This window comes from Acinonyx jubatus, chromosome C1 (genome assembly GCF_027475565.1).
Source record: "Acinonyx jubatus isolate Ajub_Pintada_27869175 chromosome C1, VMU_Ajub_asm_v1.0, whole genome shotgun sequence".
NCBI classification, from domain to species: Eukaryota; Metazoa; Chordata; class Mammalia; order Carnivora; family Felidae; genus Acinonyx; species Acinonyx jubatus.
Window position 1 is genome coordinate 152432245 of NC_069381.1, and position 24171 is coordinate 152456415.

The window sequence follows — 24171 nt, forward strand, 5'->3', positions numbered from 1 at the left end:
AGCCCCTTTTAAAATAATATGACAATAATTAAAACATTTACAGTTCACTAAATTTAAGAATATTCTTTTACTTGGGGCGCCTGAGTGGCTCAGTCGCCTAAGCGGCCGACTTTGGCTCAGGTCAGGTCATGATCTCACGGTCTGTGAGTTTGAGCCCCGCGTCGGGCTCTGTGCTGACAGCTCAGAGCCTGGAGCCTGTTTCAGATTCTGTGTCTCCCTCTCTCTGACCCTCCCCCGTTCATGCTCTGTCTCTCTCTGTCTCAAAAATAAATAAACGTTAAAAAAAAATTAAAAAAAAAAGAATATTCTTTTACTTTCCACCTTAAAGGTCAACAATTAACCCATGTTATTATAATTTATTTTGTAATTTTCCTCAATTTAATAATTACAAGATTAAATTATCTGCAACTTGTCTTAAAATTCTGGGATTCAAAATTCTTTCTAGGTTTCTGAAAATATTAGTACTTTTTCCTCTGTGTAAGTGGAGCTACTATTATTTTTTGGTGTGGAGGAGTTGCTTTAAAAAAAATACTGAGTGGGCATTCAGTTACACACTATTTTAGTTTAAAATGGGAGGGGATGGCAGTGGAAAATACTCACGAAAAGATACCTGTCAGGCAGACTCTTCAACTCATTCATTTTATATTTTCTTTCTTTTTTCCTCCTTAATGAATGAGAGGAAAATGCATCTTTGGCATTCCAAGGAAGTGATTCTGAAGTGTAATCTCCATCAGATCATCTAGAAGAACAAATGTCCAGTGACATGGTATTAAAGGCAGTACATAAGGTTGTTCCAAAGACCAGCTGAAAGCCTGAGACCCCGTCAGTAGCCATGACTGAAGCTCATCATGTTTGGACACTGCAGCTGAAACCTCCAGACTTACTGAGCAACAATGAAGATATTGTACAATCAGCTAGGATTACAGTGAAGAAAAACAAAATGCTCTCAGATCATAACAGAAGTGATTATCACGAGGAAAGAGAAGTGACTGTTGGATTTAAAAGGCAACCAGAGCAAAATAAAAACAAAAGCAAATACAGAACATTAGCACCCTACCCCAGAGGATGTTAAAATCACAAAGAAAAATTTCCAAAGGAATTATAATAAGATCACACATGAAAAAGCACTTACACAATCCATTGTAGGATGTACACTTTGCTAAATGATCTGCAAAATTAGAAAAAGAAACTGATTCATTGTAGAGGTGCATTATCTAAAAGTACACAGTGTCCAGAAATTCTATTGCTTCTTTCATCAGAATCAATGTGAGGCTTGCACTAGTAAAGACGGTGAAGTTATTTTATAAGAGGAGGAGGAGGAGGAGGAAGGGGAAGAAGAGGAGGAGGAAGGGAAGGGAGGGGGGAAAGAAAGCTAGAGAACCAGTATCAAGTCAAGAAACAAAAGGGGTGGAGAGGGCTTATTGGAATATAATAAAGTGCCTTCTTTTTCTTTCAGCTAATATATAAAAGTTAAAAATTTCCAGTTCTCCTGAAAAGAGATTTCTACAAATAATGCACCCTTTAAATACCATTCAACAGCTGTTGCTGAAATTTGGCTCATGAAAAGGTTGCCAGAGGGGATGGACATGGGGGGCGGGGGATGGGCAAAGTGGGCGAAGGGGAGCAGGAGGGGCAGGCTTCCAATTATGGAATGAAGAACTCATGGTGCTAAAAGTTACAGCGTAGGGAATACAGTCAATGGCATTGTAACAGTGTGGTAGGGTGACAGATGGCAGCTACACTTGTGGTGAGCATAGTGTAGACTTGTCCAATCACTATGTTGCACACCTGAAGCTAATGTAACATGGCCAACTATTTTTCAGGTAAAAACAAAACCAAAAAGCTGCAGTTACATCTTTCATCAGGCAAATGACACTAGGCACATCAACTAGTTATGCAATATTTTGCCACTGTTTTGTTTCATGTATACTGTTGTCAATGGTGTGTGATGGCTGTTCTTGTCCTTTTATGTCCCAATACACCTGATGTAAATATTAGTCTATCAGTAATAGGGATCACTCGACTAATCATGAACGCTTTCGTAGGAGATGATGCTAAGTAGTAGAATTTTTCTCCAGTGGGGAGATGAGAAGGGACTCCAGCTTTAAACACCTTGCTCAGGAGATTCTTATAGGATACCCACGGGTTGTAAAGTGCTTCCCTTTTTGAGAATCACTAATCTTCTCAAAGGTTATAAACCTCTTCCCCCTTTGAGAATAACTGATCTTTGGAACGAAGATAAGGAATTTATATATTTTCTCCATGCCAGGTTAACAAGCTTCTAGAACATGGTCTGTATATGTTGGATTCAGCAAAGGCATTCACTAACCCACATTTGGGAGGGCTTGCACTTTTATTTTTTCTTGTAGCAATGAAAGATTTATGCCTATCCATCACTTTGTTGTGATCCCCACCAGAAGAAAGTTGTCTGGGGTTAAGGGTATAGACAGTCCATGGGATAGATGAAGTTTCACTTTGGCTTATCTGCTCAGCCATTCAAACCAACACTAAGAAACCATAGATCAAAGTCACATGTTTACAGTAATATTAATGGCAACCTCACGTCTAAGTAAATTATCTGGTCCTTTCACTCAGATGTTTGGATCTTAGGAAGATGAAGGAAGAGGTCAGGCAAGTCTTGGCTGTGACAACATTCACTAGCACCTGAAACAATTAGCTTTAGTAGCCACATACATCTTTAAGTGCTTTGTAACTATTTTTCTATCCCAATGATTGAAAACAACTGTATAAAAAAGTGATCTCCTTATAGATGGGCATTGCATCGCCAGTGGTTTCTGTAGTGGGCACCATCTCCCTCTTCAAGATCAAAGCATTCCTTTCCCCAGCTGCCAGGTTGTGACTGCAGATGGTTCACAGCTAAGCCCCTTTTTTTAGGAATTATCCTTGGCCCAAGATTATATCCCCTACTGGAGTGGGGGAAGGACAGCCTGCACACAATGCAGGGCCAAGAGGTGGGTGGAGGAAGTGAGGAACTGGCCTTGGTGCTCAATTTAAAGGGGGGCCAAAAACTCAGTAACCAAGATAAATAATATTTCAATGCACTAGTTTTTTTTTAAATAAAAAATGTAGGGACGTCTGGGTGGCTCAGTCGGTTGGGTGTCCGACTTTGGCTCAGGTCATGATCTCACGGTTTGTGAGTTTGAGCCTCGCGTTGGGTTCTGTGCTGACAACTCAGAGCCTGGAGCCTGCTTCGGATTCTGTTTCCCCCTTTCCCTCCGCCCCTCCCCCGCTTGTGCTCTGTCTCTGTCTCTGTCTCTCTCTCTCTAAAAAATAAATACATGTAAAAAAAATAAAAAATGTAAAGAATCCATGATGATCAAATATCACAATTGTAAATAAAGACAGCATCAATAACAACCAATTTTTCTTTTTTGCCTGAGGCTTCAATATGGCTCCACACAGCACTCTTACTAATCCTATCTTAATTTATTATGTTCAATATTTTGTTCATTGTGGATGTTGTATTAATTTAGCTTTTGTTAAAATAGTGCATAAAAATATTTATCATGGTAACTGAGGGTTTTGGCATCCCTAAATTTTGTCCTTGAGTGGAGTGCCTCCCTTACCTCACCCAAGTCCCAACTCTGGAAGGTGGTACTATTGCTTGGCTCATTTGCCCTCCAGAGGGACAATGTTGAAAGGCCATCCCAACAACAGAGTATCTGCAGGATTGGTTGTGACTTCCTTTCTTGTGACTTCATCACATCCCAGTCCTGCTTCCTACACTCCCTTTTAGTTTTATTCCCAAGAACACCAGCAGACAAGTCACTGTCTCTGTGTTTCCCCTAAGACATCCCCATAGAAGAGGTGAAAAATGAAACTCAGAGAAGCTGTGGGACTTGCCCAGGTTCTCAGCCTTCCTAAGTGGTAGAGATGAGAACCCAGGTAGGTTTAACTTGAAGCCAGTGTTCTTTGTAACATCGGAATTTGGGTTGATAGTCAAATAATCCAAAGGTTAAACCCAGATATCAATAATCCCCATGCATGTACCTAATAGTAGACTGGAAATCAGGTTCTCTGGTTTCCAAGAGGTAAGCCTCTGATTATGTTAGACCCTACAGCAGACAGAATAATGTCCACCCCGCCTCCCCAACAAAGATATCTACATCCTAATCCCCAGGACCTATGAATATATTAACTGACATTAACAAATGGATTTTTCAGATGTGATTAAGTTAAGGACCTTGAGATGGGAAAATTATATACACTGCTTTTCCAGGTGGGCACAATATAATCACAAGGGTCCTTTTTAGGGAAAGAGGGAGATGTGATGATGGAAGCAGAGGTCAGAGGGGTGTCACCATGAGCCAAAGAATGCAATCATCCTCTAGAATCTGGAAAAGTCAAGGAATAGATTCTCCCCGAGAGCCTCCAAAAGAAACAGTCTTACTACCACCTTGATTTTAGCTCCATAAGCTCCATTTGGACTTCGGACCTCCAGAAGTATAAGAAAATAAGTTTGTGTTATTTGAAGCCACTCAGTTTGTGGTAATTTGTTACAGCAGCAACAGGAAAGCAATACAGAATCCAAAGGCAGCATCTTTGCCCTGATATCATGGCACCATTCACATCACTCAGAATTAGAATGAATCCCTAACAAAAATCAGACAGAATCAGCAGAGGAATTTAACGATGACTTCTCAGTTGTGTTATATTAAAAAAAAATCTCTTTTAAATAACTTGGATATGTGGAAGGATTGATGATCTTGTTCTGGCTCCAGATGGTCATGTTCTCCTAATGACAGATGGAAGTCCAGAACAGGCAGGCTCATCTACGTGGAAGGAGGAGAGAAATGATTAAGAAGGCCAGCAAGATCCAAGAACTCTTTAAAGCCTGTTTTTTACTTTCCAGATTCTTCATTAATTCTCTTTAAATTGCAAACATTGTATTACTAATATTTTATAATGGGACAAACTACTCTGTTTTTCTTCTCTTTCCTTGCTGCACTTGAAGAATTTAGAGTTTAAGCTTCTCTGGCACTTATGCAAAAATAGACATTCTGGTTGTTATTCTTGTTGTTGATTAGATATTGGGACTGATGTGCCATCAATTTCCTCATAAAAAGGCTGAGTAATGACGAAGTTTGTTTTTAAAGGTTGGTTATAAGAAAGAGGACAAAATACTTTGGCTAGAAGCCAAAACAAGAGAATTGGGGACATCAAGAAAATATCTTGAACAGAAAGAGAACACAGTAGCAGGGCTTCACTCCAGGCAAGAAAGGAGTTCTATCTTTTGGACATACAAGAAGAAGAGAAAGTACCATGTGTATGTGAATTAGAGGTGGGACAGGGAGGAAAAGGGGCAAGGGGAGGTGATTATATCTAAGCAGATGGGACCTCAAGCAACCTTGCAAAAATACTCTTACCTCCACTGTGTGCCAGCAGGATGTAGTTCCATGGCCAGTCACCTCCTCGGAGCGGAGTCATCATTGGGAAGTGGTAGCTTTTATCCAAACAAGCATCTCCTACCTCTGCAGGCTCAGTTATCTGTACTTGCCTTCTGCTTCTCCTGAAGATGTCCCTTCATCAGCTAGCATCTTGTTTGAGGCCTCTCTGAAGAAATGATGCTTATCCATTTCCTTAAATTTTTCTTGGTTTCTGCCTGACTTACTCTTACCCCACACTGCCTCAAGCATAATGAGAGCCCAAGAAAAGTGGGGTGGAGTCCTGGAAACTTAATGGAATGGCATAAACAAACAAACAAACAAACAAACAAAAACTAAGCTAAATAGAACCAGTTTAATTTCTCCCCTACCGGTACCTGTCTTTCGCATGAGCTGGGATAATGTTTAATGGCTTCTTTTTACATGATAATAAAATTCCCTGTAAATACACGGGCCATCCTGCGCAGAAGGAATATCCAGGTCAAAGGTCTTATTATAGATCAACATATTCTTTAAAATAGCTTAGTAACCAATATGGAGGGGCACTGGTCATTTCGGCTGATTTGGAAAAGCATAGGCCTGGGCAGTTATGAAGTCACTGAGACTGTCAGCAATACAGGCCCCTCTGAACTCCTAGTTAACACTGAAGAGGTGTAGACCTCGGTACATCCTAGGTGGGGCTTTTTGGACATCTGGTAGAAAGAAAACAAATGGAGGAATTATGATTTGGAACAATTTACTGTGTTAAAAATTACTTTATCAATGAAAGTTGAGTAATTTTTCCCATTATTTAACTGAAGTTTGTGCTTTTTTATGTAGTTGGTCAGCTATGCTTGTGCCTCAGTGCCTTTAAAAAAAGTATATTGCATTAAATACTTTGGAGGGAGATGTGCAAAAAGATCAGAGGACATGCTTGTAGTGGAGCCTTTGGGCTGTCTGCTTAGAACTTTCTGAACCCTAGAGGAGACTTGGGTAGTCTGCTTCACTGGGTGGCCTCCCTTGTGGCCAGAGTGGGAGAGAAGTGGGACCAAGGGCTGCACATCAGTCTTTGCCTGTGGTTAAAACTGTAACATGGGAGCAGTGAAATGTCCATGAGAAGTGAAGAGTGTTTCCGCCCTGTTTGAGGATTCTCCTCTTGCTTGGAAGTTGTCTTCAGTGAGCATTTGTTGAATGACTTGAATTAGTGAATGGATGGATGGAAGAATGAATACAGCCATGCAGAAAACAGCAGAGGAAAAGGGTAGAGTCCTGCCCACATTTCAGTCCCTGGTTCTAGTTCCTTCCTTCCTCTTAGCTCCAGTGCTGACTTTAGTAGCACAAGCCATTCTATGTTGGTTTCTGTTACTGGAGATTGTAATCACTAATAAGGGGAGTTTGGAGTCTACTTTGAGACTTATGTGAAAAAAAAAAAAAAAAAAAAACCATAGGACTTATTCTCTTTGTATATATGTATATTTATATGAGTGTATGTGTATGCATGTGTATGTATATATAGTGTCATGTACATATATATACTCCAAATCAATCAGTGTCCCTGAGCTCTCTTCCTTATATCTAAAATGAAAGGATTAAACTAAATGATCTGAATTTTTAAGAGGTTATGCTTTCCAGGAATTGTGTCAATGATTTGTATACAAGGTATAATGTTGCCCAAGTGCCCAAGGTAGGCCCTCTGGAAATTCTTATACTTTCCATGTTGTGTCATTGCTGAAAACAATTGGGAAGCTCTTTTGGAAGTGCATTCAGAGGTGGTCACACATTGTTTTAACTCCCTCCATGGAGGCAGATCTCCAGTCTGATAAAATGGTGACTCAGAGTGCTGGTAACACCAGTTTGGGCAGAAGGCAAATTTTGGCTGTAAAATAGCAGTGACAATTTTCCCATGAACTGGCCCCGGAGGCAGACCCCAGGGAGCGCCATGGCCCTAAGGATGGAATATTGATACACCATGTTTGGTGAAAAAGACACACCAAATTGAAATGTCTGGATGGGAGATAACTTGTAGGAGTCACCCACACTTGGTTTCCCTCTTTTTGGATGGATAGTTCTTCAGTATCCCTCTCACATCAAGCATAAGGCTGGGCCTATACCAGGTTTAGGTATAAGCACTGGATGATTGACTAAGCCAAATTCATAATGACAGCTATCGTTGTTGAACTTTTACTAGTGCCAGGTGCTTTACACACGCATATATTTTCTTTTCTTTCTTTTCTTCTTCTTCTTCTTTTTTTTTTTTTTTTAAGTAGGCTCCATGTCCAGTGTGGTGCTCAACTCAGGGCTTGAACTCACAACCCTGAGATGGGGACCTGAGCTGAGATCAAGAGTCGGACATTTAACCGACTAAAGCACCCAAGTGCCCCTTCATGTATTTTCTCATTTCACACTGTCAACCATCTTCTTCTTAGTCTCATTTCAAATGTTAGGAAAGAGAGACTTCAAGAATTTAAGAAACGCGTCCCATATTCCACTGCTAACAAGTGGCAGCATGAATGCAGTGAAGCCAGGTTGTCTGACCCCAGGCCCACTGTGCTCTCCTACCTCCCTCTTCTCGGCCATAATTGGAGGCAAGTAAGAATGGCACAGGCACAAAGACTGTCCATTACATAATATTGATCAGAACCAGAATGTTCTCCTGAATAGCATTGCCTGCCTAGAAAATAAAGTTAGGGGTCGTAAATGGTTCAAAACGTTGTGTATAAGTATTTTGTTCAAAACATTGTGTATATGCATTTCTAGCTGTTACTTTTGCTTTGTGTTTTCAGGAGGTCTGAAAGGGCAGCGTATCCTGTATAATACTCTTCTCTACATGTCTCAGCCTTCCATGTGGCTTTTACTGGCATGCATTATTGTTCTCTCCTTCTCCTATATGCCTTAAGGTAGGGCAATTCTGCCACCCACTGAAGTTCAGTTCTAAAAAGCTAATAGCTTTGGCAAAATAGCAGAGGGGTTAGTTATTTTTTCAAGTTAGTGTGGAGAAAAGGGAATAGAACAGGTTCTTCCCAGATGCCTGATTTCTAGTCAGCATGCAGCATGAATCCCTGGTTGAGCACGTTTCAGCCATCCTGTGCCTCAGGAGAAAACCACCACTCCTGCCTGCGTCGCTATGGTAACTGATGCTCAGCAGGCAGTTGCAGTTTCATTTAACATAACTGGCTTTTAGAACTTGAGGGGAAGCATGCTTTCATGTAAGAGAAAGGGAAAGGCAAGTGGTTTAATTAATGTGTCTCAATTTAACATAGGGATACAGGTCACTTCCACTGTTTGACCATAGCGTGTGTAGCTCTGTTTTATGTCTGTGTCAGATCTAAGGCATCAAAGGATGGAATATTTCTCTCATCATGTGTGAAGTGTACAAAGTGGGCAGAAAAGGAGAGACGGGTTGTGTTGGACCCTTTGCAAAAGGTTTTTCACTTTATAAAACCATCTCGGTTTGAGAGTGTATAGAATTGCTTCCTCTTCTCACATCCACAAAGGAGGCCTGAGAGATGGGTTGCTAGGCAACCTCGCACCGAAGACTGGGGCGCTTTGAAATTAACATAGTTGACCTCCCCGTCATCTCTGCAGCTCTGCTATTCAAAACCATTTGGTGAGGTCCTAGGACTCAAGAAAATAGATACAAAACGTAAATACAAAAATAAAGAAAGGGTGAAACACATCTAACCTTTTCAAGCAAAGATCAGGATTCTCTCAGTGAAAAAAGGCAACAGTATGAAAAAAGCAGGTTGAGGGGAAAATGGTATTAGTCGCTATAAAACTAGAAACTTATGTTTTGAATAATCCAGGAAGCAAATTTTCCTTGCTATGTTTTTAGAGATGTTTACAACTGCCATGTAAACTATCATAGCAAAGAGTCTGAAAACACTTAAAGGGCAAACAAAAAAATAAATCAGTTTATGATAATAAGATCTACTACATATTTTTGATGAAAAGCTCAACTGTCAATCCTCAGCACGTGATGTTTTGCTTAAGCTCCAGAGTCTCCTATTCTCCTTCCTGCCACTACATCATTAATATGACACTAGTTCGTGTGGGAAGGGATGGCATTTATTTTGCAAGTAGATGAATATTTGGAAGGAAATTGCAAAGCTGGTTTATGGAGCAAAGCATACACTCTTGTCAGCAGTAAATTATTTAGTTTGATTTTTAAAATACTTCATATCACTGCAAAATGGTTATGGTAACATTTTAAGATAGGCTGTTAAATTTATCAACATTAAAATCAATCAAAATTGGTGGTGCTGTGGAAGGTGGGGGACAGTAAGCAAACCTTGAGGTCTTTTAGTAGATTTGTTTTTTTATCATGAGTGTTAAGTGAAGCAATTCTGAAGCTATTTTAGATGGATTACAGGATTGAAGAAATGAACAAATATGTTGAGGTTTTTGGGACTCAGGGTCTCCCGGTGGAAGAAGGGATGTACAAATGAAGACTGGGGAAAAGCAAGAATGAACCTTAAGATGATAAATTGGAATTTGAGAAATGGATGTAGTTTTGTGATTCCTAAAATATGTGTCAGTATATGAGTATGTGTATTTATATGTGTGTATGCATGTGTATACATATGTGTATTTACACATATATATATACATGCAAATGTTTTTTATTTGCTCAATGTGTTTAGAAGCAATTCACCCTGGTAGCAATGAGCACTTAGCAGTAAGATCTTGATCTCTGATACCATTCCCCCACTAAAGAAAACCAGGGCTGCTTGTAGAAACTGCAGCTTGCAGGGCTGAGGCAGGGTAATTAGAAGTTCAACCTAACACATTTTGTTATGCTGAAAAGCAGGGAAGTGCTCAAAAAAAAAAAAAAAGTGATGGGGGGGATGTCACAAGCCCACAGGGGCCAGCTTAAAGCAGTTTCTGCTGGCCAAAACTGAAACAATTTGAGCACCAAAAAAAGAACATTAATGACTTATGAATCATTGGTGGGGGGAGGGGGAAGGGAATTCATGAACCCATATGATATTAAATAATAGATTAATACATAAAAAGTAAAAAAATAGAGGAAGGGGTCTTGCTTACAGTAAAATGCTGAGTACTGACTGGTTAGTACATGTGGAGAAAGTGCTGATGATAGATTGTATTTAAAAATTTTTTTAATGCTTATTTTTGAGAGCAAGAGCGCGTGCATGTGAGAGATTATGCAGGGGAGGGGCAGAGAGGGAGAGGGAGACAGAGAATCCTAAGTAGGCTCTGCACTGTCAGCACAAAGCCCTATACGGGGCTCGAACCCATGAACCCATGAATGTGAGCTCATGACCTGAGCCAAAGTCAGACACTCAACCAACTGGGCCATCGAGGTGCCTCTAGACAGTCATCTTTTATGACCATTGTGGTAAAGAAGACATCAGGCAAGAATCATGCTAATCTAGGGGGTATTTTTGAAGAAGAGTAGACTATATGTATGATCTAGAAGTGTCTCCTCACAGATTGGTTGCTCGTTACAAGGGAAAACAATAACAACTACATAGTGGAAAACTTTGATTAGGCAATCAAAATTAATGTCACCAGTGAGGACAGATGGACATTGTGTGCTTCCAGAGGACACTGGGAGGACACAGCATTATCTGGTATTATGGCCAGGTATACTCAGTGTGGATATAATCATTAAGAAATATCAGACAATCCCCAAACAAGGAACAACTCTACTCAAGAAAAGGAGGGGCTGAGTGGATGGATTCTTCAAACATGGCTGTGTTATAAAGGACAGAGAAAGGCTGTGGAATTGCTCTAGGTTAAACAAGACTAAAGAGACATGACCAGCAACACGGTTGTATCTGATCCCACAGTGGAACGGGTCTGGAGGAAAAGGATGCTATAAAGGACACTATGGGATCAACGGACAGAGAGTGGAAGATGAAAAGTACCATGTCTATGTTCAATTTACTGAAGTTCACAGCTGTACTGTAATTATATTAGAGGATATCCCTATTCTTGGGAGATACACAAGAAAGTACGTAGGAGGACAGAGGCATGTATGCAACTTATTCTCAAAAATGCTTGTAAAAAAACATTTCATGGGCTGCCTGGGTGGCTCAGTCGGTTGAGTGTCCGACTTCGGCTCAGGTCATGATCTCACGGTCTGTGGGTTCGAGCCCCGTGTTGGGTTCTGTGCTGACAGCTCAGAGCCTGGGGCCTGCTTCCGATCCTGTGTCTCCCTCTCTCTCTGCCCCTCCCCCGCTCTCACTTTGTCTCACTCTATCTCTCAAAAATAAATAAATGTAAAAAAAATATATTAAAAAAAAAGAAAAAAACATTTCATGTATGATAGGAGTATATATGTAGTGTATATAAATGTATATATAAACATACGTAAACACACAGAGAAGGCACAAATGACAGCACAAATGAGGTAAAATAATGGCAATATTTTAATATGTATCTGAGTAAGTGGCATGTGGGCGCTCTCTGTACTTTTCTTATTCATGAAACTTCTGTAATTTTAAAATGATTTACAAATAGTTAAAGTCAACCAAAAAAAATTTTTTTTTCTCTTTTTGTGAAAACAAAAACAATTTGTACTGGAACTAAAAAAAGGACTCTTTGATACTTAATTTGTGAAAACAACAACACATACAACAAAACGTTACACTGTAACCCAGGGTTGTGTGTTTAGCACAGAGAAGTGATAGCGGGATACAGACACACCCTGGTTGTACCATTTCTTTCTCTTGCCTCTTTGTGTGGCATATGTTTAATCACTTTAACTTTGCTCTTGGGTGTTCTCAGAATCCTGGACTTGCCCAACTCCTAAATTCCCCTCAAACTGTCCTCTGCAATTTGTGACTTAGGTCAATGTGAAAAATTGACCAGTTTTCAAGAAATTATATGTCAAGAAGTTTTTATTCATCAACTAGAGTAATTTCAAGTATTTCACGTAAACTGTTTGAAAAGAGCATTTATATGACTGTTTAGCATTTTAGCAAAAAAGTTTATTTTTTCCCTTCCAAGTTTTTAAACGTAGTGTGTTTTTCAAAGAAAGTTTAATCTGTAACTGTGGGGCAGGACCTGTTACCCTGACCCATTACAAGTGAGGATACTACTGACTACTTCACAGCTGTTTGTGATTCAAAAAACTTTTTTTTTTTTAAAGCTTCTTACATCATTTACCCATTAAAAATAAAAGTAGCCTGCCTTTGGCAGAAACTGAAATAGTAATTACCTTCTTAAAATACCCTTGTTTTTTTTAAAAACAGAGTTTCTTTCACATTGCCAAAACAATTTGTTTGAAGAAAGATAAAAATAACATGCACACTATTTGAAAACAGCTTGGTTTAAAGATTGCCATAGATTCTAAGGTTATACCGCTCGGAAGGAAGACATTTAGAACCTGCTCATTACTCAGCTTTCCTCATTTATGGGATCAAATTGCTTTTATGGGCATTGTGCCAGATTCATTTATGTGCACTGTAAGGCAGATTGTAGAGTGAAGCATTTTTCTAGAAAACATCTGGCTCTTAAGAAGAGTATTAAAAGGTGTGTAGCACTTTTTTTTTTTGCTCATAACTATGATTTATTATGTTACGGTAACCCCCCTCTAATCTGGCAGGCAGACTTCCAGCAACCACAACCAGGAACCTGGAAGTAAGTGAAAAATACTTTAGAACCCAAGGAAAACAGAGGCCCCCAAATTCCATGCATATGAAGGAGAGGTACTGCATTTAGGTCAAAGTCCATTTTCTTGATTACAAAACTATTGGAGCAAATTAGTGTACGGGCTCCTGAGGCCACCTTATATGTTACACCTCTTTCTACAGTTATTTTGTTCCTGTACTCTTATAAAAATCGTGCATGCCTGCAAACTCTTAATTTTTCTAAACACCCCCTAGAAACCTACCCTTTTCCTTTTCGTTTTTCCCTCTTCTCTTCTACCTTCAATATCTATTGGCTTTAAATATTCCAAGATGTTCAAGCAGCTCCTCCCTTGGGGGAAAAAAAAAAAAAAAAGCAAGACACTTGTCCTATCCCTCTGCAGCCAGCACTCCGTCACCCTTACCTTCAGTCCTGTATCTAAACATTCTCCTGCACTGTATTTCCTTACCTTCCATTCACAGGGCTGTCATTAACCCACCAGGACCTTTTGTTCAAATTAGAAGAGGGGATCCTCTTCCTCCAAGTGGGGGACAGTTGCAGGACGTAAGACCTGGATGCTGGATTTCAGCCTCCACCCATCACCCCCGTCGCGGGGTCCTTCCATTCAGGACACGAGCTACACAACCACACTTTGTGGCCTTGTGTGATTTCAGTTATTTCCACTGGCAAAACTCTGCTGCTAGAATATGGGCTAAAAGTGCAGAGGACTGGTTTTGCTCTCCATTTTCCCGCAGTTGTGGGACTGTGCTCTTCACCCATTTTGACAAGAGAAGCTCCTACCCTCCTTAGTAATTCCATGTTCTATTACCGGCTATTACCCCTCGGGTTAACATTTTCCAGCAGCGTCTTGTTCTAACTTCTACATCCTGAATCTTTTTCTCTGACAACTGAAATAAACCAGATTACATTTTGCATAAACAATTAGTAGTAGAGTGTGGGTGTTAAGGGTTGAAAGAATGCTAGCTTTTGTATAGTTTTTTCTACTCATCTTTGTTCAGCTAAACAGCTTTAAACAGGCAGCAAGAAGCAAGCTTGAGAACGTTATTCTCTAAAAAACAAGACAAAACAAAACCAAACCCGAACTTTTTTAGTGTAGATGTTCACTGCAGTGAACTTGAATAATAGCAAAGAAATAAATTGCTGATTATTTCAGCACTCAGATATAACTAGCTATAAATTGGGTTAACTTCATCTAGTTTTGTATTTATATCTATGCATCCATTTTTTGCAAGTTAATATATGAAGTTATGTTTCTTCTTTTTTACTATTTTGTGAGAATTTAGTAGTTAAAAATCTGAAAAAAGTTTCAAAAAACACATAAAAACATCTTCGAAAATAGTTTTTGATGACTACATAGTACTCCATTATTGGGTACACTTTTCATGTATTTGACCACTTCATTTATGTTGAGTGTTTTTGGTAACAAAAAAAAAAAAAAAACAAAAAAACTCAAGCTGTTTGTTATCACATTTTTTTAACCGGAATTTCTGAATATTTCCAATAAATTTTCTCCAAGTGGGATTAGTCAAAGGACAAACTCTTAATCCACGATGCCAAAATGCGCTTGAGTAAGGCTGCACTGCGCTCTGCCAGCAGAGTGTGAATGTGGGTTTCCTTGCACCTTTGCCAATCTTTCATTTCAAACAAGACATTTGTTACTTTATCAGCACTAGTGCTGCTATAGGATCCTGTTATAAGGCTATTCACTTGTCGTCTCTAGTCCCAAACTCAAATCGTTTCTGTCAGTCTTAACTGGTCGTTTGGTTTCCATGATTGTTAGCTACTCGTACCCTAATGCAAAGTTCAACCTAGCTTCCTCAGCTGTGGGTGCATAAAGCCCTTCCAGAACGGCTCTAGGTTCTTGACTTTTGGAAAGAAAGCGATTTCTTCTTGGGACCCAGTTCGTCATACTAGCTGATTTAAGCTCAAAGTGCATTAAACTTTGACGGGATGGTATTCTGATCCTAGGTTGACAAAAAATTCTTCCATGCTGTGCTCCTCTCCTCTGTCCTGAGTGCAGCCCCCAAACCCTCATCTAACTTGATTCCTTCAAGCAGCAGTTCAGAGCAGTCTGAGCTCCCGCTTTCCTGGATGTGTGATCCTGGGTACAGCACATAAGCCGTGGGCAGAAACCATGCCATAGTGAACAAGAAAACCTCAGAGATTGGTTAAGTGCTAAGTGGAGTTTAAAAAGGGTGATATGGTAGAGTATGACAAGACGGCTACTTTAGATCATGGGCCTGGCCGTGGACATGGCCTCTGAGGAAGAACAGGAAATGGATACCTGAAAGAAAGAAAGAATAAGCCTAGAGCAGGAAGCTTGGAGACAGGAAGCAGGGTAAGGGAGAGGAGTAGGGAATAGAGAGAGAATCCTGGGTACAGGAGGTGAGGGCAAAAGCAGAGCTGGATGAAATGAGATTATGCATGTAGAGAATACAGCACAGTGTTCCTGGGGGGAGGGGAGAGGGACAGAGGGAAAAAAGAAGAGACAGGGTGGGGAGGAGGGAGAACGTGAATGAGAACCCTGAATCCTGTCTGATTGAGCTGTCTTGGGGAGCTTACTTGTCCTCTTTATCATACCTTGGACTGCATTTTTCTCTTCGGTGAAGGTTTTTCTCAGTTGCAATTACTACTTGGCCCTGTTCCACTTATAATAAGTACAGCCACTATTTATTAAGAGCCTAAGTGAGTCAGATTCATTATAGGTTTTATATATGTTCTCTCATTAAATCTTACAACAACCTGAGACAGATTTATTCTTATATGCTTCTTTATGGATGGGAAACTCAAGGCTCAGAGAGCCCACGTAACTTGAGAAAGACAAAACATCTAGTCAGGGGTAGAGTCAAATGTAAACCTAGGCTGGTCTGACTTCAAATCCATGTTCTTAACTGCTACACCACACTGCTCCTCAATTAGACTTCTCTTTGGTAGTTTCCACGTTTGTAAGAACTGTGCATTCCACTCAGTTCATCTTGTTCCTCATTACTTGACTATCTCTGTGACAGAACATCTAGTTTTGTCTGCTAGCCAGATGTAGACAAGATAATTTGCTCCTATAGACACAATCTCTCTAGCTCTATAAGATGTCTCACTATGGCAAATAGGGTATGAACTTCGAAGCTGTCTGGGTCAGTATGGAATCCAGATTCTGATGCTTTGTCTGTGACCTTTTGCGCAAATCATTTACCTGCACCTCCATCTCCCTCACCTGAAAAATGAGTATTTTTCCTCTGGAGAGTTGAATGAAAATTAAAAGACATAATGTAAGTAAAGTTCCTAGAATAGTACCTAGCAAATGGCAGGTGCAAAATATTCAGTGGCTGCTGAGGAAACAAAAACAAACTCCTGATTTTACAGAAAGGAAGACTGATTTGGAAATGTCTTGCTGGGAGAAGAGATGTTCTGCTGTCTCTATCCAATTTCCAGGACTCTAGCATCCCATGATGCAAATTCATTAGAACTCCTAAAGGTATTCTGTTATATAATGTCCTTAACAGTATCCGTTCAGGCTGAAATACAAAGAAAGATATAATCTGCCACAGTTCCAGAGTTGTAAACAGGGATAATGAAGCCTATGTCCTAGGGTTGTGGGGTGATATTAACTGTACTAAGACACGTGAAAGTGTTTCAAGAGATATGAAATGCTTCATAAATGCTCTTATTATTAAATAGTTTCATGAAACACAATAAAGTAGGTGAAAAAGAAGAATGATTAGGGACACCTGGGTGGCTCAGTTGGTTAAGCGTCCAACTCTTGACCTCAGCTCAGGTGGTTATCTTGTGACATGTCAGGCTCTGTGCTGATGGTGTGGAGCCTGCTTGGGATTCTCTTTCTCTCTCCCTCTCTCTGGCCCTCCCATGCTCATGTGCTCGCTCTCTCTCTCTCTCTCTCTCTCTCTCTCAAAAAAAAAAAAAAAAGAAGAATGATTAGAATTTTATAACATATAATTGGAATTAAAAGGACTCTGGAAAACTGCAGAAGTGATCAAAAAGAGATATAAAAAGAAATAAACATAGGACATTTAAAAGCAGCAGTGACTAAAAAATACTCTATTTATTGAAAATGCAAATGACATAGAAGACTATGATATTTTTAAAGACAAGTGAGAAAGAGGTAGACAACAAATCAGAAATAATGCTAAAAATTGAGTTTATTAAGATTAGGTTAAACTTAACCTAAAAGACTGAGAACTGCTGGGCCAGAGGGTGTTAGGCACGGTAAGGTAAGCAGTTGCCTTCACAGGGTGTGCTTGGTGAGTCCCTGTTGACCAGAAATATTGTCACCCTTCTCTGCCAGATGTTACAGTGTCTGAAGTCATCTCAAAAGACCGAGTCTTTGGGCTAAGGTTAATTATTGCTGTAAGAGCTTACCTATGTAAATGGATTTCAGGTATAGATTATTTCTTAAGATCACATTAGCATCAAAAGCAGAAAGAAGGAGTTCAACGAAGGGAAGGGAAACTCACATTCTTTGTATTTTTCTAAAAAGATTCTTCTAGGCAAGTCACATATTCTGTATTACTACTCACTAAACATCGTGAATTGTACAGGGAGCTTACCCTGATTTTGCAAAACTTACCATGTCTCTTGAGTTCCAAGAGCAATACAACCATAAATTTGTAAAGTCTTTATTAAAATAGACTTTTTATTTTTCATACATTATTAACAAGAAAACTTTTTCAAACCTTTGAAACAGCAAAGAATGTTAACAAAGAACAATAGCGTTTTAAATATATTTCCTGAAATAAACAATGTTCCTAAGAAAAGGTATAGGATACTTAATGACCTAGTATTTAATAAAATGTTCTTTATAGAAATGGGTTATAATCTTTACCACAGAGACACCAAATCTATTCCTAATCAAGACAGGCAATCAAATAAACCAGCTCTAAGTCACCTGCTCCATTAGAAACCATCCATGTGACACAGCATTTCTCTTTATATACAATAGCAGCCTCTGCTGGAGAAAGAAAAGGATGCTTCTGTTATAGAGCTTTAGCTCAAACCTATTTTGACCCAGAAGAACTGATTCCTTCCATTTCCTGCTGCATCAACAAACTAAATATTAACAGTTTTCAAGGTCTCAAAGACATGCGGGCCTTATCAAGTATATCCTTTCTGATTTTTGGATAAGTTGGATGTCCTTCAAGAACCTGCAAAAACAAAAAACAAAAGCACAAGAACTTGTAACTGATTACTGAGAACTAGAGCTATAAAACTTACTGGAAATATGCATTCCAGTTGAGATTTCATTGTATTAATATTACAAATATAACAACACTTCTTAAAGGTGACATTTGAAATGTGACATAACTCCTAGTAATAGTACTTAGAAGACAACAATAGGATACATGTGAGAAATACAACAAATATAATTACTTCCTTAATGGATCAGTTGCAAAAAACAAGTATGTATCAATGATTTTAAATATTTAGAAAGATTAGCTAATCGGGGCGCCTGGGTAGCTCAGTCGGTTAAGCGTCCGACTCTTGATTTCGACTCAGGTCATGATCTCGTGGTTCCCAAGATTGAGCTCTGCATCAGGCTCTGTACTGAAAGTGCAGAGCCTGCTTAGGATTCTCTCTCTTCTCTCTCTGCTGCTCCCCCGGCTCAAGCACATGCTCTCTCTTGAAATGAATAAATAAAAACTTAAGATATTTTAGCTATTCATAGGATATTAATAAACCCTCATAAAGTTAATTTTGACCAGTAGCACATATCAGATATACTTGGAGTTATTTTGAAACATACAAATTCTTAGGCCTACTGAGTCTAGTAGTGGGGAGATACTCATTTTTTAAAAAAGAATTCCACAAATGGTTCTAATGCATAACCTTACATTAATGCACAACCTTAACCTTAATGTGAAACACTGCCTTACAGAGAGGCTCAGCAATCAATAGCAATCACTGAAGCCAAGTATTTGCTATAATGATGCTGATACAGCTATTTAGGATAGGAGACATTACATAATTCCTTTCGAAGGAGCTGCTTTTCTTGGAGCTCCTAACAATATAATGCCTTATCTGGAACAATGGTGCAGTGCCTTATATATCAATGGGACAATGTACATATAAGGAAACTGCAAATTCTAAACCTACAACTTAAATATTTGTCACTTGCTAAAGGATCATTTGTTAGGGATAGATTACAGAAATGTAATAGAATGACTTCTAAGTAACAGAAATACCTCTTATCTCTAATTCATAAATCTGGATTCTGCACTAACCAGACTTAGACACATTCACAAGAACTTCTATTCAGAAGAATGGCTTGGAGAATCAATAGTTTTAGTTCATATGCTTCTCCCCTTGTCTCTGTCTTTAACGTGACACAAACATTTTATTATTTGAGCCTCAATTAAAACTATGTTTGATTCAAGTAAATTTATTATTATCTAAACTTTGAAAAGCAGAAATCTCTCCCAGATGTATTTGATGAAGCCATTTAATCCAAATACAACATCGTCTACCTCTACCATTGCAGTAAGATGAATTCATGTACATCTTGAGATTAACTAAAAGTAGGAAATTGTGTATCTGAAACATTTTAAGAGATCTATATTGAAGTATTACCTGGTGACATACATCAATTGCATCCACATATCTTTTTGCTTTTAAGTAATTGAATGCCAATTTGTATCCTGTTAAGACAAAACAACAACAACAACAACATAATCATGTAGCACTATTTATAGAGCACACTGCTAGCATTACCTTTTTTGCCCCCTCCTTTGTTTGCTTACTCATTTGAGAAGTCTTAACGAAGGCTGGTGACTATAGTGTAAAGAGAGAAGGGATGGGATAATGGAAGGTGGAGTGGCTCAAAGGGAGAACAGGTAGCGAAAAAAATGGAGTTAGAAAAAGGACTGCAGTGAATATCCTGTTGGGTCAGAAGACTGCCATCCTACAGGAGTGGCTTTTGTAACTTACTAAAAAAATCCCATTTATTTCAGATTATAGTAATAACTCATCACAGGGCAGTAAATGATAACACAGCTATTCATGTATACCACATAGGTTTATTTAGCACTTAACATGTCAGGCGCAGTCAGGAGGTTTACATTTTATTAGGGAAGGAATGTATATTATTTAAGTAATTATGTAAGTATGTCACCAATTTCCAAAGTGAGATAAATGCTATGAAAGAAAGGTACAAGCCAAGAGAGCTATCATAAGCAACCTGGGTGGGGAGGGGGTGGGTATCAGGCAATGCCTGGAATCTGAAGGATGAGGGGATAGGCCAAGGGAATCGGAAGCAAGATGGCAGAAGGAGCTGACCAGGCAGCAACAGTCATGGGACCCACAGGAATCAAATGGATTTGGAGTACGACAGGGCAGAGCAGTCGGGAGGGTGGCCCAGAAGAGGACAGAGCAGTCACCAGATATGCCACATCAATGATTAGTAACAATTATCACAATTACTGATACCAAAATGTCATGTTTCAAATACTGACAATTTAAAACAAAGTTTTAAGACATTCTTAAATGATTGCTGCTTTTCTGTAAGAACGCTGTAAGACTTAGCAAACAGGAGATAAGACAAATAAGATATGATGTATATACCATGATGTAAAATAATATGTAATTAATACATTCAATATTTCACTTTACCTCTTGCAAATATAAATCAGGGAAATTTAAATGCTGCTCTTGGGGTCTAATAAAAGTACCAAATTTTTTTTTTTTTTATTTCAAACAAATATTTGAAAGGAATTACTGGCTAATGTAATCATAAGGTAGTAAAAAGTAAGAAACAGGACTTATCTGAAATTCATAGTGTTTGCTAAAAACACACATGAACACACATGCCTATAAAACCATCAAAGATGAAAACAGTAAGTTTAGGAGAGTTAAACTTGATATCATTACAAAGGAATTGTAAAATTGGCTAATAAAGTTGGTGACATTTAAAAAGGAAAACAATTTAAGATGTCATGCCATGTCAAACATACTTTACATGAAAACTAGAGCCAAAAAAGTTGGACTTCAGTTTTGGGGTCTGGCTTCCTGACTGGCTTTGAGACCTCAGGTGAGCTGCCAACTTCAAGTTTCCTCATCAACGCCTCCTCCCCCCAACTCTTAGTATACTTTAAGATCAAAGGAAATACTTACCGTGAAAGGATTTTAAAAGTTTTAGAGCACCATACAAATAGGACTAATAGTAAAATAGAAGAACAAAGTTTTAATGTTGGAAGAAACTTGATAGATCATCTTGTTCAAAATATTTTAGGGAGGAAATAAAGGGCCAGAAATGTCAAAGGATATGTACACCGAGGCTGCATTATACCTGTCAAGCTTACAAAAATTCAACTCTGTGTAATGAGGGGAAGAAAGGTAGCATGGGAGGGGAGGGGGGGGAGGAGGAACATGAACAATGTACACAGTCTAGTGAGTGTCATATAACCAGAGAATGGATGTAAAGGGGGAAACAGAAGTGTGTTTTCTTTTTGGATCTCAGTTCCTGGTGCCTTTCATAGTGACAGTACTCAAGCCTCAATCCTTTGGAAAGAACATGACCGTGATTTTAAGGATTTCCTGACAACTGTAAAAGTGAAAGGCAATTGCTGGTGTTGGATACAATGACAATCTGAAGGAAGAAACTAAAGAATGAACTGGGAGCCTCAGAGAAAACTTACTAATGAGAAGTCAGGGAAATTGACAAAATCATCTATAAAATACATAGATGACACAATGAAAGAATGAATGAGTTGGAATATTTGCTGACGTCTTCCAAAGAACAGAATGTTTAAATAATTTAACTTGTAAATGTATTCCTTCTGTGGAATAAAATATATTTAAGGAATTTTTATTTTACAAGCTGACTTTATTGTGTAGGATACATGATCTTAAGAAGGAAAAATACTATCAACAAATGGTATGGTATTAGTTCCTGTGCCGTATACCAGTCTAGTAAAATAACAAACTCAAGAAAAATACAAGGTGGGGGAAGTCCTGAACTGACAGCAGTTAATGTAAAGATGACCTATCTAATTGCAAATTAAATCTGAGTCCATACCATGACATAGCTGCTCAAAAGACTGATGCCACCTTAAGGCTAAGTTAACAACTGCTAAAATGCTTAATAAAAAAATAGCTTGATTACGCATATAATTAGATTCTTAAATTATACTTAAGAACTTGTTAATTTCTGGTACAACATTTTGGGAGGGACATGGACAAACAAAAGAGCCTTTTCCAAAGTTATCTGGCCATGAAATCTAATCTCTTTATACTCAATTCTCTTCATTTTTTTTCTTTTTTTAAAGAAGTAACTATTAATACCTCACCAACTATTCCAAAGGACAGAGTAGGAAGCATTATTTTAGAGTTTACAGGAGACAGGAACAAGAAGGCTGAAAGATTTGGAAGCAAGTCTCAGGAAGAATGGACAAGTAATTGAGAGATGTCTTGGGAGAGACAGGACAGAGGTTGAATTAGAATGCCACCATCGGTAAGAGGGAAGAGACTCTGTGGGCTGCTCCAGAGAAGAGACCTGACCAGTTTCAATGCAGCATATTTCAGCTCAGTACAAAGAAAGGGAAGAGCACAGGTATGAGCTCCTCGCAATGTGGAGGGAGGCTAGTCACTAAATATATTCTAGATGCTGTCCATCTGGTAGGGATGTTGGAGACTGCATTCCTTGAGTCTACCACTGGAACAAATTGATGTTTCTGGATGCTCAGTAAAAATAAAAAAAATGTTCCAGGGTCATATTATTGTGGGAAACACGTCCATCTGTGATATCCATCAGAATGTACATTAGTGTTTAAAGGCATAAGAAGTTCTGCAGTAAAGAGACCTGCAGGGGCGTCCGGGTGGCTCAGTTGGTTACGCATCTGACTCTTGAATTCAGCTCAGGTTATGATCCTACAGTCGTGGGATTGAGCCCCACACCCCTGAAATTTATTTTTCAGAAGGACTGATAAAGGCTCCATGTCCTGCATTCTCTCTATCTGCTTCTCCCACATCCCTTGCCACTGAACTTGATCTTGATTTAATGAAATGTTTTCCTAACTGATGTGACATTGGAATACTTTTTCCCACAGCATTATCATTTTAGAAATAGCAGAGGGTTAAAGGGAGAGAAAGGGGCAGAGTTAGATTAGATGCAGGGGCGCCTGGGTGGCTCAGTTGGTTAAACATCTGACTTTGGCTCAGGTCACAATCTTGCGGTTCGTGGGTTTGAGCCCTGTGTCGAGTTCTGTGCTGACAGCTAGGAGCCTGGAGCCTGCTTCAGAGTCTGTGTCTCTCTCTCTCTTTCTGCCCCTCCCCTTTTCATGCTTTGTCTCTCCCTCTCTCAAAAATAAACATTAAAAAAAAAATTGAAAAAAAAAAAAAGATGTAACTGAGGACCCGTCTGAATCTCAGGACATTATACTTAGTAACTATTAAGCTAATAATCTATTATGAACATAAAATTTATTTTTCAGAAGGACTGATAAAGGAAGTTGGCTTTTTATTTAGGAAGCTGTTTATTTTGTTCTTAAAAAATATTAAATGCATTTAAATGGAGATTTACAAATAAAACCCAAGTTTCCAGAAAAACCTAGTATCTAATTTGTTAAACTCACCTACTGTTGGATTTGTCTGATTGCCATGTTTCCATGCCATCTCATAGTTTAAGGCAGCGTCTGTATATGCTTGCTCTTTTTCCATAATGTATCCCATGTATTCATAAGCTTTGCAGCAAGACTGAAAAAAAAAATGGAAGATGTTATCAACAGATATCACTTGATTTTATGGGGGTGCTTATGACTCTAGAGGTTGACCATATTAACTCATTTAATTGGCATATAAAACAATGTTTTTCAACCTTGGGCTATGCAATTAAGTCATCTATGGGACTTAATGAAAGATTCTGATCAAGTCCCACTCCTATTCCCCCCAGAGTCAGGAGTTTTACATGCTAGGCAATGGACTGTGTATTTTACACATATACACAGTTTTTATTACAAATAGTTTTAAGTTAAAATTAACAGTGTAATGAACCCCATGAACCTCTATCTTCAACAATTAAATCAGGACTAATACTGTTTTAACCTCTACCTCCCACACTTGTCCTTCTGTATTATGAAAGAAAAAAAAATCCTCAGATATTGTATCATCTCATTCATAAATATTTTACTTTAGTATGCCTCTTTAAATACAAGGACTTTCTTTAAACATA

At 38.8% G+C, this 24171-nt stretch overlaps 2 protein-coding genes across 2 annotated transcripts in view; both read right to left on the minus strand.

The window, feature by feature from the left end:
- The window catches only part of GALNT3 (polypeptide N-acetylgalactosaminyltransferase 3), a 98509-nt gene extending 97696 nt beyond the window's left edge, over positions 1-813 (minus strand). The window contains exon 1 of the mRNA XM_027055580.2: positions 611-813. The gene's annotated coding sequence lies outside the window, so the exon portion shown is untranslated. The remainder of the gene's footprint in view (positions 1-610) is intronic.
- Positions 814-17036: 16223 nt separating this feature from the next.
- TTC21B (tetratricopeptide repeat domain 21B) overlaps positions 17037-24171 on the minus strand; it is an 82444-nt gene continuing 75309 nt past the window's right edge. The window contains exons 27-29 of the mRNA XM_015081053.3: positions 23576-23696; positions 19578-19645; positions 17037-18154 (exon numbers count right to left, since the gene is read on the minus strand). Coding sequence (XP_014936539.1) covers positions 18077-18154; positions 19578-19645; positions 23576-23696 — 267 coding nt within the window. The 3' untranslated portion in view covers positions 17037-18076. The remainder of the gene's footprint in view (positions 18155-19577; positions 19646-23575; positions 23697-24171) is intronic.